The sequence below is a fragment of the Arachis ipaensis genome, chromosome B07, assembly GCF_000816755.2.
Source record: "Arachis ipaensis cultivar K30076 chromosome B07, Araip1.1, whole genome shotgun sequence".
NCBI classification, from domain to species: Eukaryota; Viridiplantae; Streptophyta; class Magnoliopsida; order Fabales; family Fabaceae; genus Arachis; species Arachis ipaensis.
Genome location: NC_029791.2, coordinates 123,218,744 through 123,219,457, shown reverse-complemented (window position 1 = coordinate 123,219,457; position 714 = coordinate 123,218,744). Strand labels below are relative to the sequence as shown.

Genomic DNA, 714 nt, shown 5'->3' with positions numbered 1-714 from the left:
ATGCATGTAAAATTTAAAAAAAAAAAAAAGCATGCTTATGATCTTTTTCTCTTTTTTTCCAGACTTTTTTAGTTTGGCAGCTATTGATTTCTGTTCTTCTCTTGGGGAGAAAGTACTCAATCAACCAATTGGTTGGATGTTTACTTGTAGCTAGTGGAGTTGTGGTGTCTATTACAAGGTATTTTGACTTGTATATGTGGACAAATACAATTTTCTGATCAGTACACTCCATATTCATTTTCTTGTGTCGAGTTCAGCATCTAGGTCAAATGAGTTTATGTATATTTGTTATTAATAGTTCATGTGGGAATGGCTTGTTTTCATTTGGGCACATCAGAATTTGTCTTCTTCAAATTTCAGATCCTGCATAATTGGTTAGTGAATGAGCTTTCACGAATGATATTCTTCTCAAAATATCAGAGGTTTCTGATCCCCCTTCCCAGTTAAAAAAATTAATGAATTACTTGAGATCAGTTTGTGTATGCTTTCCAGTTAATAGCTGCAATAATTGTTGTCTTTGGATTCTGGTTATTGGGATACAAATCTTGTGCAGTTAGTGCCTAGACTCTGATGTGTAATTCTGCTTTCACTTCAAATGAAGTGGGCTCCATCTGATCTTTTGTCTCCCCTAATTACAGTGGCTCAAACACGGGTCAGATGCTCTCTGAAGTTGAGTTCTTTTGGCCAGCATTGATGATTATTTCTAGTGCTTTT

The 714-nt window shown here is 35.2% G+C and overlaps 1 protein-coding gene across 1 annotated transcript in view; it reads left to right on the top strand.

The window, feature by feature from the left end:
• Nucleotides 1-714, top strand: part of LOC107606229 (protein CLT2, chloroplastic) — a gene marked incomplete in the record, with an annotated part of 7,045 nt that overhangs the window by 3,879 nt on the left and 2,452 nt on the right. Inside the window, 2 exon segments of the mRNA XM_016308248.2 lie at nucleotides 63-178; nucleotides 639-714. Coding sequence (XP_016163734.1) covers nucleotides 63-178; nucleotides 639-714 — 192 coding nt within the window.